At 37.6% G+C, this 15,380-nt stretch overlaps 1 protein-coding gene across 1 annotated transcript; it reads right to left on the bottom strand.

Moving 5' to 3' along the window:
- Nucleotides 1–2,399: 2,399 nt before the first annotated feature.
- On the bottom strand, nucleotides 2,400–11,653 carry LOC149969093 (exportin-6-like). The gene is made up of 23 exons (XM_090170324.1): nucleotides 11,478–11,653; nucleotides 11,292–11,335; nucleotides 11,139–11,229; nucleotides 10,956–11,068; nucleotides 10,677–10,874; nucleotides 10,334–10,619; nucleotides 10,043–10,263; nucleotides 9,667–9,884; nucleotides 9,464–9,590; nucleotides 9,305–9,402; nucleotides 9,136–9,244; nucleotides 8,973–9,065; nucleotides 7,804–8,135; nucleotides 7,443–7,740; nucleotides 7,191–7,380; nucleotides 6,777–6,932; nucleotides 6,602–6,716; nucleotides 6,478–6,537; nucleotides 6,305–6,416; nucleotides 6,063–6,221; nucleotides 5,850–5,948; nucleotides 5,548–5,778; nucleotides 2,400–3,688 (listed from the first exon to the last, which is right to left on the bottom strand). Exons 2-23 carry the CDS (start codon nucleotides 11,292–11,294, stop codon nucleotides 3,587–3,589), a joined length of 3,411 nt encoding a protein of 1,136 aa, XP_090026450.1. The 5' UTR covers nucleotides 11,295–11,335; nucleotides 11,478–11,653; the 3' UTR covers nucleotides 2,400–3,586.
- Nucleotides 11,654–15,380: the final 3,727 nt, after the last annotated feature.

Genomic DNA, 15,380 nt, shown 5'->3' with positions numbered 1-15,380 from the left:
TTTCGAAATGTTAAATTTTCTATATTTTTTAACAATGTCAATAAGTAAAACCATGTTTCAAGATCTCGTATTCCCCCTGATATTTCCATTGGTTAAAATCGTAACAATGGTCAAGATTTGAAGTTAGCGAACGTGGTTGTTGAAATTAAATCTTACAAGGTTGGAAATAATTTTAAAACGAAATCAATGTACCTAAATAAACAAATATTTGGAGTGTTGTTATAGCCATAAAATTAAATCCCTTTCTAAGAAAAATAAAATGTATATATTCCGATAATCAAAAAGAATTAAGGATAGTGCCATTTTTTGTGTTTACATTTTTTCTCGATAAAGTTTAAATGTCTTACGTCTGTTTATCAAAGTTTTTGTTTTCTGTTTGTTGATATGCTCGGAAACCGAATTGTTTAAAAGTTTTATAATTTTGTTACGAGGGTCGCGGATTTACGGTTATATTTTGTAATTTTAAAAATTTAATTCCAAGCATTATCAATAAAAAGAAATTTATTTTTAAATATAGGTGCGTTATTATTTAATATATTAAGCTAGACGCTGCCGATATTAAGCTAGACGCGCCGAGATGGGCTAGACGCGCCGAGATGGGCTAGACGCGCCGAGATGGGCTAGACGCGCCGAGATGGGCTAGACGCGCCAAGATGGGCTAGACGCGCCAAGATGGGCTAGACGCGCCAAGATGGGCTAGACGCGCCAAAATTATGCTAGACGCGCCGAGATGGGCTAGACGCGCCGAGATGGGCTAGACGCGCCGAGATGGGCTAGACGCGCCGAGATGGGCTAGACGCGCCGAGATGGGCTAGACGCGCCGAGATGGGCTAGACGCGCCGAGATGGGCTAGACGCGCCGAGATGGGCTAGACGCGCCGAGATGGGCTAGACGCGCCGAGATGGGCTAGACGCGCCGAGATGGGCTAGACGCGCCGAGATGGGCTAGACGCGCCGAGATGGGCTAGACGCGCCGAGATGGGCTAGACGCGCCGAGATGGGCTAGACGCGCCGAGATGGGCTAGACGCGCCGAGATGGGCTAGACGCGCCGAGATGGGCTAGACGCGCCGAGATGGGCTAGACGCGCCGAGATGGGCTAGACGCGCCGAGATGGGCTAGACGCGCCGAGATGGGCTAGACGCGCCGAGATGGGCTAGACGCGCCGAGATGGGCTAGACGCGCCGAGATGGGCTAGACGCGCCGAGATGGGCTAGACGCGCCGAGATGGGCTAGACGCGCCGAGATTATGCTAGACGCGACGAGATTATGCTAGACGCGCCGAGATTATGCTAGACGCGCCGAGATTATGCTAGACGCGGCGCGATTCAGCTAGACGCGCCGAGATTATGCTAGACGCGCCGAGATTGGCTAGACGCGCCGAGATTATGCTAGACGCGTCGTGATTAAGCTAGACGCGTCGTGATTAAGCTAGACGCGTCGTGATTAAGCTAGACGCGTCGTGATTAAGCTAGACGCGTCGTGATTAAGCTAGACGCGTCGTGATTAAGCTAGACGCGTCGTGATTAAGCTAGACGCGGCGCGATGAGCTAGACGCGAAGAGATGAGCTAGACGCGGCGCGATGAGCTAGACGCGAAGAGATGAGCTAGACGCGAAGAGATGAGCTAGACGCGAAGAGATGAGCTAGACGCGCCGAGATGAGCTAGACGCGTCGAGATTATGCTAGACGCGGCGCGATTCAGCTAGACGCGCCAAGATTATGCTAGACGCGCCGAGATAACTAGGATAATTACAAACAATTAAGCTAGGTGCAATTATTAGGCTAGATAAGATTAAATATATTACAGCAAAAAGTATGCTTATTCAGTATTGTATAAAGTATCTGTAAAAAGAACTGAATATAGCTTTAAAAATCATAATTAATAATTATATAATTGAAGTTTAAAAAAAATTTAAGTACAAAAGTTTTTTACACAACTTAGGGGTGGTGAAAAATTTGTTTTAACAAGAAAAATCTCGGGAAGTTATATTTTTTCAATAAAAATTAAGCTCGCTGAAACCAAGTTTCGACTTTGATGAAAAATTATCAAACAAATTTTCTACAATCTTTTTTTTATATATATAATATGTACAATAGCGAATTATTTTATATATTTACTAAGTCTTTATATATCGCTATATATAAATTAAAGAATATAGCGGAAGACCCAACTATTTACATTACAGAGAAAAAAACTTATCAATTACTTTAAATTAAAAAAAATACATTTGTCTTTAAACTTAATTTTATAGGGCAATTTAACTTGTACTTCTTACAAATTTTAATTTACAGCAAAACATCTTAAGTCGCAGAAAAATACCGTTAAATGGTTGCTTAAATTAGGGGTTGTGGTCGAGAACTTCTAAATATTGGACAACACTAAGTACCACTTTCTATGTCGTTTCAAGGGAAAAGAACCTTGGTGGACCCACAGACCACCTACCCCAAGAAGGACTTGCATCAACCTCGAAAAAAAGTGTCTCGAAAGTTATGGCTTTTTTTACAGAAAACAAAAATAGCGCGTGAAAATCATTTATTTTACGAAATTAAAATAAAACTGGTAGTGCACGAGCCAACTTCTACAATATATTTTTTATTGTCGTGCGTGCTTGTCTTTGTACGTTTAAAACTGCCTCTACTTGCCGTGAGATGGCGCGCGCTTCAAAAGGGCGCATCATATTAACATATAAAAAAGGAAATTACTACCAGCAATACATGTCCCTCTTAGGGTCGGTGGTCTGTGGTGGGCCAGAGGTTTATTGATTGATAATAGTAAGAAGTAACCAAAACTGAAGCAAAGTTATGATTCTTTTTGGTTACTTCTACAAGGTTACCATCTAAAAATGATGCATTTTAAGAGTGATTTTTTAAAATGAAGGAAAATATAGGGTAATTTCCGTTGAAATTACTGTAAATGTTAGAGCACATGCATTTAGAAGGGTATTTGTTTTAACAATTGCAGCAAGCGATAATTTCTTATAGGATCGAAAAAACATCAAGACATTGAAAATACTTAAAAAAAATTATAAATATGATCAAAAAATATCCATACTTCTCACTGCTATCTATCAACAAACTCTTTCATTTGTATTGCTTTAAAACTATTAAGAATCAAGCTAAAAGTTTAAACCAATCATGTAATATCACTTTCTTATATGGAAGATTTTGAGAATACAATAGCTGCTAAATATCAATAACAATTTTGATAAATTAATTGTATTTATAAATTTAAACTGTGGTCCTCCAAATTCAAAAAGAATTAACCGGCGTATATAAACTTTAATTTATGGTATAAATTTTTATTTAATTATAGCAACACTTAGGCTCTTAACATGCGCCGAAGAATTTTTCAATGTTTCCACTTAAGTCACCAAAAATCAGTTCAAATTGGCACTTTAACGTAGTCTCGCGATAATAGGCACTTCTTATATCAATTTTAAATAGCTATCGTTAAACCGCTCATTTCCTTGTTTTATTGAAAATCGCCACTGTGTTTCATTTATGAACAATTTTGTATCCAAATTTTACCAACCACGCATAGCACTAATTATTCCATCAACTTTTTTCGTAAAACACCACAATCTGGGCTATAGTCTTACGGATCCAGCTGGTAAGCTATTGTTGCACACTTGGTAATACCGCAAATCGTTTACCAGTCTACGGATGCTTTGCGTAAATGACGGCAAATCCTGGGAGCAAAAAAAAACAAAAACAAAGGGTAAAGAAAAGTTTCAAAAGTGTAAAAATTATTATATTTTTCAAAAGTAGACAATTTAACCTTGGACAAATAAACTACTGGACTGAATCACACGCAAAACCCCATTCTTGAAATGGAATTGCCAGCCAGTGCTTCTACCGAGATAATTGCTAAAGTTTTCTATCCGAATACAAAGCACATGCGTAAAAACTTTAGATGCCGAACTAACGCCATTCACTTATTATATTGCACACATGTTTAGGCCTAATATTTGTTAGGAAATATTTCCAGTCCAGATTCGGGTCCAGTAGTTTATTTGTTTAAGATAGAACTGAATTAAGAGTTTCAAAGAAAATTTAGCTCACAGAATAGGCTTTGTTTTGTGCGTTAATTAAAACCATAAGTCTATAATATTTTAAAAAGTGGTTTTTATTTTATAGGATTTTCAGAGCTCAAAATGGAGCAGAACACCATTCCATTTCGAAAAAGTTTTTCCTCATATCGTTCTGGTTCGTAAAGATTATTTTTTAATGCACAGCTCCCGTTTTTCAGAATAATCGGAAGCTTTGAAACACGTTCCGGTTCGTGAATAAGTCCATTTCGAGCACTGGAGATTATGATTTTTAATTATTTTCAATTAATAGGTCTTTTATTGTGTAACTTAAGTGGTTTTAACTTATATTTATTTCTTTATACGCAAGTAGCCATCATAATTCCTTTATAATTTTTTTGCGTATAAAAGTATTTGCAAATTATTATTTTTTAAATCATTCAATTTGAATCAGACTACCATGATCAACGTCGAAAAGTTAAAAGATTGCCTGCGAGGTTATATTAAAGAGCATTTAAAATTTATCTACATAGATAAACTATACTTTAGTTACTGACTAGCAGGGTAGGTATTTTACTTCTGAGCCTCTTTGTTGGTCAGGTGATTTACAAAAATGATAATTATTAGGAAGTGCGAGTACTCGGCTCAAAGCTCGAAAAGTCTTGGTTGAAAAGCTTAAAAAGGGTTCGAGCCTCCAAACGAGGCCTAGGCTTAACTTTTGAGTATTCAAAACTATTATTATTATCAACGCACTACTTGCGATCTTTTAAAAATGGCGGGAAAAACTACTAAGAAAGTACCCTTTGGTCCCGCCTTAAGATGTCTTATTGGGTGATACAAGTCCTAGTTGTTTCTGATTGGTCACTGATTTTAAATGTAGAAAACAAAACCAAAACCATAAGTTACATAACAGTAGGCCAAAACTATTCCCTCGCTTTGGGACGAAAAAGTACACCTTTTACCCCAAACTACCTTGCTGTTTCCTAAAAATTACTCCAGAACTAGCGAATAGTTTTCGCCTATAGGGTGCCCTAGCTGTTTATTGTCAGTTGTTTGGAGGTTCATCAGTCCACTAATTTCTTGTTGTAATCAATTGTATGGCCAATTATTAATTTAGACTTCACAAATATGGCTTAAAATAAACGTAAAACCTCGGGCAGTTTTGAAAAATATTTTAACTTAATAAACCTAATTATTCAGAGCCTTTTTAAGCTAAATCTATCGAGTACTCAAAACCACCGTTTATAGAGCTAAGCCTAATTATTCGGGTACATGAAACCCCCTTTTTAAGCTAAGCCTAATAATTCGAGTACTGAAAACAACTTTTTAAGGTAAGCCTAAAAGCTCAAAAGTTCAATACTCGAAAAGTGAAATTTTTCATACTCGAAGCTCGGCTCGAAACCAAAAAATCAAGGCTCACACATACCTAATAATTGAGTCAAAATGCGACATAAGCATTATTTTTTCCAATTGTGGAAGCATTATAAATTAAATGACCAAATGACACTTTAAAGACTTACCATTTCCAATTTGAAGTTTCTTACTAAGATAGTTCGTTGATTATCATCCAAACCTTCACACACGCACAGAAACTGAGGCAGAAAAACACCGTAAAAGTTCTCAAAGTCAACAGAGGCCATGTTGTAGATAGTGATGCTAATTTCTTCTTGAAGTAAATCATGTGTCCGACACACCAAAGTTTGTAACAGAACATTCAGGAACTGATTCAACATGTAGCTTTTAAACAAACCCTGCACTCAAAAAAAAACAACAAAATGAAGTTGTTTCTGTAAGTAAACATTTAAAATGAAATGGAACACACCTTGTGATAAAGTTTCCATTTATCGTTGAGATTCTCTAATGCTTTTAAGTTATGACGATAAACGTTTATATCCGGTTGTAAGAAAGACTGGCCATAAGCCTAAATGAAACAATTTACAAATACAATCACAACATTTACATAATCACGTTACTTTTACATATACCCAAATTATAAATATTAACATCAATCTAAGGTAAGAAAAACTGTAATTACCTGCATAATTTTGGTTAATTCTTCCCCATTTTCGACCATTTCATTACCAGATTGCCCTAACGTATCAAGAACTCGATTTTTGAAGAAATGTTTCCAATTATGAAGCATTAATTGATACAAAAGCTCAAAAAGTGGCAATTTAACTTCGGGAGATGAACGCTGTATTTTTGAAACAGAAATAAAATATAATGAATCGCTACTCATTTGCATACAAGATAGAAATTAATCGAACTTTATCATACCTCCGCTATTATGGGGTAAATGTGGTTCATACAAAAAGTAATTGTGTTGGGTAGAAATGTCTTAAAAGCCGAGCATGGTTCTTGAACTACTTGTTGTAGCAACTTAAGAAATCTACAAAAATATTACATTCATTAAACTTCTATCTTATAAATAACTTTAAATAGAAATTTACTTTTCTACGAGTCGTGCACCAGCGCTTCCTTCATGTAAAATACACTGAACAAGCTGATCCCTGTAAAATTAAAATATTAAACTGGTAACAATAAAAAATAAATCATTACAATTAATTATCGTACCGTGTAAAAAGGTTTAAAAAATTCTGTACAGTTTGCTCAGCAAACTGAACTCCCATTTGGCCCCGAAAAACATCGAAAAGTGCCAGGAAAAATTCCATTATTACCTCCCCAATGTCTAAAAGGGAACAGCAGTGGTTAAAATTTTTTGAAAGGGTGTTTAAAATTGTATGTTTACCGGGTTGACTAAGATAAATAGGAAACAGAGTAACTATGTAGTAAACAACTTCTTGAATGGGTTGATAAGCTATCTGTTTTGTCCGGACAGTTGCCTCTTGCAAGTTTATGATTAGGTCCGTTAAAACACACATTGTCCATTTCATTATTGGTTTGGCTAAAACGAAAAAAAAAAAGCAAATCCTAATGGGCAAAGAGGTTATTATATTAAGGCAAAGACTTGCAAAGGCTTAAAAAATATGAGAAAAGGCTTAAAAAATATGAGCAAAGGCTTAAAAAATATGAGCAAAGGCTTACAAAATATGAGCAAAGGCTTACAAAATATGAGCAAAGGCTTACAAAATATGAGCAAAGGCTTACAAAATATGAGCAAAGGCTTAAGTAACATGGGGCAAAGGCTATACATAGGGTTTACCTTGATCTTGTATCTCCTTATGGTCCCGCAGACCAGCTGTGGAACACACTCTTGTCATAGGGGCTGAGAGCGAAAGAATAAATATTTTGTAATGGTCGGAACGTTTTGCCCATTCTTGATCTGAATCAGAGACATTAGGCCATGGAAGAAGAAGTATATTTTCAAGAGACCTATATGCTAGAAGCTGAGCCTAGTAATAAACAAAGCATATGTAACAGCAAAATTAAGAAAAAAAACCTCCCATGTATTTACCTCTAAAGGCATACTATGAAGATCTCCCCTCGTTGAAGATTCAAACAACTGATGTACAGGTTCCAAATTAAATAAAAAGGAAGGTCGGACGGTGGCCGTTAAGGAAAGGAACAAATGGGCTGCACTGTGGCGTATTTTCTCTGGAGTTTGATTGGCGAGATTAGGAACTGTAGCTTCAACTAAGGACGTAATGGATGTCGAAAATTCCTCTTTCTGGTGATTATTTTGTAGCGTTTCGCAATAATACTGGAATAACCAATGGCAGAAGGCTTTGATTGTAGCTAATGTTTGGGCATGACTAAAAATTTTTATAAAATTGTAATTTAGTTTAATACAAGAAAATACAGTCAAGTTAACTTACACTTCAATAAAATCTGCTTTGAGAACGGAATTGGCAGCAGTTTCAACTTCGTAAAGTTTCATTTTGTTGCTATACGAAGCAACATGGCATAGCCTTTTTAGCGTATCATGTATTGTGGTGAAATTTTTAAAGAATTCTTCGCCTATAAATAAATTGGCAAGCCTCCCGATTCCTTGTAATATGGAAGAAAGGTCTCTTAAGGAGCAATGAAGTCTTCTGCACTCGTTCTCAGCCGTCACTCTTAAATGACGATGTTCCAATTTGTTCTCATTGTTGCTGACAAAGTTCTCCAACCCCAAATAAATTTCCAAATTGGATTGGAAAACAGAAAACTACAAGAGTAACATTGTTATATGAAATCATCGAATATGCACTTCTACAATGACTAAAATTAGGCATGTGAGAGCCTTGATTTCTAGGTTTTGAGCCGAGCTTCGAGTATGAAAATTTTCACTTTTTCAAGTATCAAGCCAAGCTTTCGAACTTTTAGGCTTAGCTTAAAAAGTGGTTTCAAGTACTCGAATAATCAGGTTTAGCTTAAAAATGGGGTTTCAGGTACTCAAATAATTACTCTTAGTTAAAACAGGGGTTTTAAATACTCGAATAATTAGGTTTAGCTCTATAAAGAGGGGTTTCGAGTACTCAATAATAGATTTAGCTTAAGAAGGCTCTGAATAATTGGGTTTATTAAGTTAAACATTTTTTAAAAATAAAGAATGTTTACTGCCCGAGGTTTTACGTTCATTTTAGGCCATATTTGTGAAGTCTTAATTAATAACTGGCCATACAAGTTATTACAACAAGAAAATAGTGGACTGATGAACCGAAAAACAACTGACAATAAACAGCTAGGGCACCCTATGTTATGTAACTTATGGTTTTGGTTTAGTTTTCTAATAATAATAGTTTTGAGTACCAAAAACTAAGCCTAGGACTCAATTTGAGGCTCGACAATTTTTGAGCTTTTCAGATTAAGGCGGCTGCACACATAAAGCTCGCAAGCGAATTTTGAGCGTGCACGCATGTGTTGTTTCAAAAACCAAGCTCGTGCACGAGCAAGTTAAGAGTGTGCGAAACTAGGATTTTTTCTAATTTCATGTCGCATTGCTTGCTTCGCGTCTCACGTGTGCCGCCGTCTTAAGGCCTAACTAAAATAAATTAAATTTTACCAAAATTCCAAATGTTTCTAATGGCATTAATTCCGCAACTTTCGCAATAGTTTCTAAGGAATGACGTAAGAACCTTTGCCATTCAGTTTCTGACTGTAAGAAAAATTTTTTAGATGGATGAGGTTTGGTTCCTTTATCTAAAATTAATAACAACTGAACTTACATCATCATCTAAACTCTCATCATCAAGTTCTTCTAGACTAGTTTGATTAAACTTAAACTGCATTTTGGTTAAAATCTCCGTAACGAGTAGGTGTAAAGCATGCTTATACCTACATAATTAAAGAAAATATGATTAAAAAATTGGAAGTACAAAATACTGATAAATTTACCTTTCAACAATGTTATTTCTATTCTTGGATTGACTTGATAGATATTCTAGGAACGTACCCCAAATTTCTAAGCACGAGTAAAAACCATGCTGCGTAGGCTGAAAAACGATTTAATAATTACAATCTACATTAAAGTGAAATGCCATTAAATTTTATTACTTGATGAAATGTGTAATGAAATAATAACTCTAGGAACTCCAAGATGGGAAACTGAGTATTATTTTCAAATCTCGGTAGATGACCATTTACAAATAACCGAAGAAAGTCCGTAAACTTTTCTATATAGCTATAAAACAATACAAGTTAGGTCAATTATTCTTATAAAAATAGTAGAACAAAAACTGGAAAAGAATAAAAAATACTTTTCATCTAGAGACGCCAGTGAATTGGTACAGTTTGAGCTAGCAGATGCGCCACAAGACGAGGATGGAAGATCCTTCGTCACCCTCTGCAGAAGATGGAATGTGTACTGAAACATTTGAAGCATGAAATCTTCAAACTCAGCTGGAACGCAATTTTTTGACATGATTTCGTTGATACAGCCCATGGCTAATATCCCAAGTTGAGATTTATTTGTTACCTGAAAGAAAAATTAACAATACTCATGAAATACCAACGGATCCCTTTCAGAGATACTATTTTTGGATTACACATTGAAATGCACTATTCAAGTTAGCAACCAAAATAGCATAAGCCGTTTACCAGTCTGAGTTAAATGGTCTATTGAAAGATATTTACTTCGTGATGAGTTGCTACTGGATCACATCCAAAACTGGCCAAATGAAACACCGTTGTTAAGAGAGCCGGAGTTAAACTCGTGGACAGTGAAATCCAACTAAATAATTGGGCCAATGTATTCAAAGCTTGTACGCAAAGTTGGTGCGATTCTTGATCGAGAGGTGGTAAAGCTTCGAAAGGGCTTTTATTCGATGATTTGAACATGCTATGCAGAAAATCACCTTTTGAAAGAACACATTTAAATCTTATCATTTACGTTTTTACATTTTAAAGAAAAAAAAGGAAACTCACCAGTGTCAAGGGGAGAGGTACTAAACAGCGATAGTTGAGGAGAACCAATAGTTCCGTGAGTAGGAGAAGGAGGAGGCGTAGCGGTCACCAAATGCCGGTGTTTGTCAAGTATGTTTTCTAACAAACCTCCAATGATGTTTAAAACTGCAGGAACTTGATCAGAGAGTAGTTTCTGAAGTTCTTCTTTGCGGGAGTTTGATAAATTTTCCCGGGGAAACGCCAACTCTTCGGACGCAGTTTGAAGCAGCATTAGACCAAGAGATACGGTATCACTACTTTGTATTAACTAAATTATAACAAAAATTAGTACAATTTTGAAGATGATAAGCTTAGTTCCAAATACCTGTAATATATTTGTAAAAAAATCTGGATAAAAATGAGGCCAATCATTACGGCCAATATCAACGACTAACTTTCCCAATTTATTCCGTATAAAATTTGGCACTTGCTGGTGGTGAGTTAATAAAAATTTATATAATACAGTCCTAATTTCCGATTTTTCTTCACCAAGCATGCTTATCCATTGCTTGTTAATAAGAGTCTGCGTGTAACAAAATCAAAACATGCATTACAAACAAGGATTGATGTAAAATAAAATCTGTTTCTTTAAGGGTTAGCTTACTTCTAGAACTGTCAAACAGTACATCATCACAAATTCATTGTTAGTGTGCGATAGGAAGAATAAACAGTGTTTCCATGCACCTTGTTGTTGACTAAAATTATTCACTTGGTTTTCTGAAAATTATTGCCATCAAGATCACAGAAAAAAAACAAAATTAATTAAGTTCTAGTAAATAGTTCTAACCAATTTCTCTTTTGCGTTCATTTGACGTTCCTATTTCAAAGAACTCCGACATTAAGGCTTCTAGAGCCTTTAATAATTCTTCGTCGGATGCCTAAAAACATAAATTATCAATAATACAGCTTATTAAACAATTGAAATGATTCTAAAACTTACCATTTTCACATTTACATCTGCTTTGGTGTAAAATGCACGAAATTCTGAAAGAATTATGAAACCTAATTTTATTATCAGACAATAAACCGGAGTTCATAATCTGTAATTTTCATAGATGGGATAGTTCGATTACTAAGGGAGAAAACTTGACACTTTTCAAGGCCAAGGCCTGATAATTTGTAATACCTTAAGCCTTGGTAGATCGTTGAAATATTCCGTTTAGTTAGCACATCAGAGGTTTGACATGGGTAATATTGATAAAAAAATTTACGTATGAATTAAGTTTAATAACTATAAGAATATTTAAGTGAAAAATTATTCTATTTTAACACGAAATCATTGAAATATTAAGCAAAATTCAAAAACGATTTGAACAACGTAGCAACCACATGGATTCGAGTAATTTTTTGAAATTAATGCCACCGGTTCCCAAGAGATGGTGCCAAAAACATATACTGCCAGCGGTAAACTTTAAATTCTTTAAAAGGTTCAAAGGTTCAAAGGTTTTTTATTCGCTCGTACAAAGTAAACCCTTTTGTAACAGGGCGGCTCCAATGGGAGCTCAGCATTAATTATACAATAATACACTAGTAATAAAAATAAAAGGTAATGGTAATGGAAAATTAACCAGGAAAACGTAAACAGGAAAAAGTAATATACAACGTTATGTAATAAATTTTAGGGGGAAGTACTATGTAGACCGGGAAACAGAGAAGTTAGGGTAGTCAAATAAGTTAATTTTTCTTCTTCTGCCAAGTCTCTAACACCTTTTGGATCACCTCGAAGTCCCAAACATCCCCTGCAAGACCAAGAATATTTTCCAAGGGGCACCCAAAATGCTCTGCCCGCCAGCTGTTACACGCTTGGTCAGTTTCCGTTTCTGGGCATTCTAGGAGAACATGGTAAACATCCTCATTCACTTGACCACATAGCTTACAAAGCGGGGATAAGGCTTCGGAACCCAATAATTCCACTTGACGTTCCCTGGTTAGTAGGGCACCCGTTCGAGCTTGAAAGAGTAAACCGCTGCCCCACGACCCAGTATAACATGCCTCTTTCATCGGTTTTTCTTTAGCTTTGTAATAGCCGAGGCTTGTTTTCTGACGTACTTGGGAGTTCCATGATATCAGTGCGGCTTCCTGTACCTCTTTCTCCACACATGTTACCCATTCCTTATAAGAGGTAGCCTTGTCTCTCTTTGAGCTCAGACATAATTGCCGGTCCACTCTTTCTATTGCTCGAGACCAGTCCGTTTTAGAGCCATTGTCTCGAATGTATGTGTATACTTTCTTAGCTATCCTTCTAGCATCCATAAATTTGAGGCGTCCCAGAAATTTCAATTTGCTGCGAGCTTCTCTGGTTGCCATTGTACTCCATCCCATCTCACCATCTATAGCGGCATTAGCCGCAAATGGGCCTGCATTTAGAGCCGTTCTGCCTACCGCTCTCTGGCATCTCTCCAGCCTCTCCCTAGTCATGGCTGAATAACAAATGACCTCGTTTGCATACGTCATTGTTGGTACGGCTACACTCTTCCAAAGTGTACGGCTGACCGAGTATTTGTTGTAGGACTGCTCGGCTAGGTTACGAACTACCCACCGCATCGCGTTTCCCTTTCCAGCCACTATCTTTTCCATGGTACTCAAAAAAGGACCAGTACTATCAATGGTAATGCCCAGGTATTTGTACTTGTTCACCTTCTCCATTGGCTTCCCGTCGAGAAGGTACGACCACTCATCAACAGGCTGTGTAGAAAAGGACATTGTATTTGACTTATCCATGCTAAATAGTAAGTTCCTACACTTGGCAAAGGCCGAACAAATGTCAAGTAGCTTCTGCAGGTCGTCAGGGTGATTTGCGAAGAGTACAATGTCGTCCGCATAAAAAAGGCAAGACACACAGAGGTCCTTATTTTTTGGAGGATACCCAGGAAGTTTAGCTCCATACCCAGAAACTTGTAGTGACTGGGCTAGGTCATCAAGGTATACTGTGAACAGGGTGGGAGATAACGGGCAGCCTTGGCGTAAACCAACCCTACTCGATAATTCAGTCGTCGCAATCCCCTCCAGATAGTATGTGTAGTTACATTCCTTGTACAGACTCTCAATTTCTGATCTCAGGGTAATAGGAATAGCCTTGGAGGAAAGACATTCCCACAGTTTAGACCTATCGACGCTGTCATAAGCTTTCCTCAGATCCACGAAAGCAATTTCCAGGCGTAGAGCCATTTTCATGGTCAATTCAATTAATTGCATGATGACAAACAAATGATCGCCTATTCGTCGGTCCTTTCGAAAACCTCCTTGGGGCTCACAAATTAAATTATTTTCCTCCAGAAAGTTAGTAAGGCGATTCTTCAGTAACATTGCATACACCTTATACATTACTGAGGTGACAGCAATGGGGTGGTAGGAGTCGAGCTCCAGAGCATTTTTGCCTTTCCCTTTATAGATTAGAGTCACTCGTGCACAAAGCCAGGATAGTGGTGCCACTTTACTTCTCTTAATAGAATTCAATATACTACACAGAGACAGGCGAGCGTTAGGACCAAGAGCTTTCAGACTTTCAGAGTAGACTCCGTCCGGGCCTGCTGCCTTCCCCGTTTTTAAAGTGCCAAGCACCTTATTTAATTCCATAACTGAGAATTCATCGTCACAAAGGGGATCTTTCGCTTCAGTGCCCGAGCAGCTAGTTGAGAGGGATGGAGTGGTGGGACCGACTGTGGAGCTGAGTAGTTCATTCTCTAGATCTTTGATATACTCTGTGATTCTCAGAGCCACCGCCTTCTTTTCCCACAAGAGGGACCCATTCTTCGCTCTAACTCCTTTAAAAGCCTTTTCTACCACCACCCCCTGCTTCCTCAATTTTTTCACGTAACGCCAGAACTTCTTTCCTTTGTCTTTGGCCGCCTTTTCGATATCCCGTTCCATTTTTAAGTTAACCAGTCTAATTTCACGTGATACTACGTATTTCGCGTTGGCTTTTGCGGCTTTATAGGCAAACCAGAGGTCTCGTACAGAGTTAGTATCTGCTCCTCTAGCAACAGCTAGTCTGTGGGTCTTTGCTGCCCTTTTTCTAAGTTTGATTGCTTCCCCAACTGACTTGTTCCACCACTTCTTTGGCAGTATCTTATTCTTAATGAGCGGGGCTGGCTGTCTCTTTTTTAACGTGCCTTCCATTGACTTTAGCATTAATTGAACGAAATTTTCATACGACTGATCACTCGTTCCCATAGCCTCTTCCATGGCCAACTGGAATAGTTTCATATTTTCTTCATTATCCAATTCCCAAAAAGTCCTTGGGTTGGGTTCCAGGGCGAGGCAATTGGGTTTTGTAACTTCAACTTGTGGTGACTCACAAATTGCCTCCAAAAATAGGCTGTTATGGTCGCTACCAACACTCTTTACACCAAGCTCATCGATTTCCATTTTCGTAAAGAAATTTACTAATTCTTCGCTATAGAGAAAGTAGTCTACTGTTGTACGATATGCCTCATTGTGCCATGTATACATTCCACTACAAATTGGAGCCAAGTTACCCATTATTAGGCCGAAACTTTCAGCAAACAGCTTCACCTGCCGGCCCTTTGAATCTTCCTTCCCACACTCCGCAATATGGGCATTGAAATCGCCCATTATACAGACTTTGTAACCGTTCATGACTGCTTCTGTGACGTCCCTACTGAGGCATTCATAGATAAGACTGTTCAACGTTTTGGCTGCTGTAGAAATTCCCACAGCAAAATACACTAGAGCAAAAAGAATATTTGGCAAATTTTCAAAGTAGAACCACATGTGGTCTGTGCAAGTTTTGTGTAGCGTAAGGGGCACAGAAACAGGGGCCATAACGCCAATCCCTCCACCTTTCTTCTCACGGTCCTGGCGGTTATTTCCTAGCCATTGCACACCTTTGGGTAAGTTAGGATTGGCTCCGTCCCGTAGATGTGTTTCTGCTAGCGCAAAGAAAGTCAGCTTATCTCCTGATATAATAGATGATAGCTCCTGCATCTTTTGTTCCGATGCCCCACCCTGTATATTCAGATAGCCAAAACGGAAGAAAAGGAATGTTTTTGTTTTCTGGCTGCGCCTT

Source organism: Leiobunum rupestre, chromosome 1, assembly GCF_980474605.1.
Source record: "Leiobunum rupestre chromosome 1, qqLeiRupe1.1.hap1, whole genome shotgun sequence".
Classification (NCBI taxonomy): Eukaryota; Metazoa; Arthropoda; class Arachnida; order Opiliones; family Sclerosomatidae; genus Leiobunum; species Leiobunum rupestre.
This window is presented reverse-complemented; position numbering and strand designations above follow the sequence as displayed.

Excerpts from the sequence above, each read along its gene's own strand:
- LOC149969093 (XM_090170324.1), bottom strand. Across the intron at positions 10,620-10,676 it reads TTTTTACAAATATATTACAG|TTAATACAAAGTAGTGATAC; the intron begins GTATTTGGAACT and ends GTTATAATTTAG. Across the intron at positions 10,264-10,333 it reads TACCTCTCCCCTTGACACTG|GTGATTTTCTGCATAGCATG; the intron begins GTGAGTTTCCTT and ends TTCTTTCAAAAG.